Consider the following 2,217-nt stretch of genomic DNA (forward strand, 5'->3'; position numbering starts at 1 on the left):
GGGGATGCGGGATTGGGGGAAGGATGGCCTGGTAGTGTTGGGAGTGAGCTGTCTGTTTACGTGGTATCTCTAACTTGTCTACTTCCTTCGCTCTTCTACTACTAAACAGAGGGATTCGTCCCGTGCGATTGGTTGAGATCCGAATCCGCATCCTTCGGGGGAGTTTCTGGAAGTTCTTGAAGACGCTTGAAGGTGGCCGATATCGGGCGGGTAGTCCTCTCGTTGTCGACGCGCGGAACAGACTTACTTATCCTCACCGAGCAGCACCAGATCGTCGGCAACGACGTCACTGACGTGCAGATAGATGATCCAGTACATGAGGTTGAAGCAGACGAAGCACACCGGGAAAACGATACGGGAGTACTTATCGATGTCCGAGGGTGTAATTCCTAGCAGCTTGTTGATATCCTGCGTGGGAGATGGAGATTCCGTATGGTAAGTATTTTTGGTAAACTTTATGGGCCATATTTTCATGCGTAGTATAATTGTTTTTTGAAATAAAATATAAATATCTTGCTTTCACAGAAAGAACTATCGAACCGTATGGATTTTTTTGCTTTAAGTTACTGTCATTTTAGTTTTTAATACATTGTTTTTGTCCTCCAGCGGAGTTGTAGTCACAATTCTGTTTCTTTTATGTTTTGACTTTCGTTTTTTTTAACTTCAATTTTTCAATTTGAATCTTATTGATTTCATCCGCGCAATTTGAAATTTTTTTCTGCTAACAAATCGTAAATTTTTTAAATTATACAATCTTTCTTATCACCATTCGAAACCTATCTTGGCAATTATTTAGTCTTTGTTTTCTTTCTTAAGTAAAGATATGTTCTTCTCTTCTGCCCATCTTGATCGTCATCCTTATGGTTAGCATATCGTACAGGATCGTTCTCTATATGTTGGAATAAGTATTCAGCAAAAAGCTCACAGTACTAAGTGGTTGGTTTATTCCATCTTCCATAATTTTAGTTACTTGATCAATCTAACTTATTAATAAAAGTTACAAACAGCTTGTCTATTGTAGTGTTTTTTTGTGAAAGTAATTGCATGATTCGCAGTATGTTATTCGGAATGTTCTACTTCATCGTCTTCCCAAGACCACTTATCATTCATTCATTCCTCAATTCTTTCGAGATTCTCTGGGCACTTTCCACAACACATTAGTGTTAAATTATTAAAAATATATTAAATTAGGTGGTTCGAGCAGCGAATAGTATGCCTACCTTGCCGGGATGTATCAGATGCTGTGGTGCCGCCGATTCCTCATCCGGACCGCCGCCGCCACCGCCGCCGGGAGGTCCACCCGGAGGCCCACCGCCGCCGCCGCCCGGCTGGCCGCCACCACGCCCACCGTTGATCGTGTTCTCGAGCGTGCCGCCCTTCGAGTGTGCCTTCGGGTCGTGCACCTTGAAGCGCACCTCTTGGAACAGTGGACCTACAATAGAACAACCGCGTGATCCCATGTTCGGTGGCACATTCGACATCGTACCGCTCCGGCTGCCCATCTGCTGCTTCGGCGTGTGCTGGTGCGTGTGGCTGTGCCCGTGGCCGTGGCCGTGGCTGTGATCGCTGGCCACCGGGGGCGGTGGTGGTGGATGGTTGGCGTCGGCCGCCTGCTGCTTCTTCTGTTCCGCTATTTTCTGTATTGCCATGAAGCGCTGCTTGCGCATCTGTATCCGCTTAGCCATGTAACCGACCGTGGCGTACTCTGCAAGGCGAGGGTTTCACGAAGGAGTTTGCGATCCATTGAGACAGCGTTGGTGTGTGTTTGTGTGTGTTTTGGAGATAAAGGAAACGATATCAGTGCCACGCAGTAAAAAGGGTTTTAGTGGAAGACTACATTTAGCTCACGGAACATTGTCACGACAACAAGAAAACAAAAATGAAAAAGCATCACACGTTGCAGAATAACAGAAAGAAGAACGAAGAAAACGAAACATTGAACAACTGAAGGGCACAGCATGAGTGTAGAGAAATCGAAAGACCATTAACCTAGCACGACACAACAAACATAACAAGTACGCCTTGCTATTATTGTTACTATATGGAGGGCGAGTTTGTTGGCAAACTCGCTCACACGGATACACGTGAGGCTGTGATTGTCACACACAATAGAGAGGAAAAATAACACAATTCGGTGGGATGGTAAGATGGACTGCGTTCAGCATAAACGCACACACACGCGCGTACTCACACACACATACACACACATACACACAA

The 2,217-nt window shown here is 45.4% G+C and overlaps 1 protein-coding gene across 2 annotated transcripts in view; it reads right to left on the minus strand.

Moving 5' to 3' along the window:
• Positions 1–243: 243 nt before the first annotated feature.
• Positions 244–2,217, minus strand: part of LOC131282933 (gamma-aminobutyric acid receptor subunit beta) — a 62,968-nt gene continuing 60,994 nt past the window's right edge. For both annotated transcript variants that reach the window (XM_058312479.1, XM_058312480.1), the window contains 2 exons: positions 1,214–1,705; positions 244–410 (listed from right to left, as the gene is read on the minus strand). In XM_058312479.1, the coding sequence (XP_058168462.1) occupies positions 244–410; positions 1,214–1,705 (659 nt within the window). The remainder of the gene's footprint in view (positions 411–1,213; positions 1,706–2,217) is intronic.

Source organism: Anopheles ziemanni, chromosome 2 (genome assembly GCF_943734765.1).
Source record: "Anopheles ziemanni chromosome 2, idAnoZiCoDA_A2_x.2, whole genome shotgun sequence".
Lineage (NCBI taxonomy): Eukaryota > Metazoa > Arthropoda > Insecta > Diptera > Culicidae > Anopheles > Anopheles ziemanni.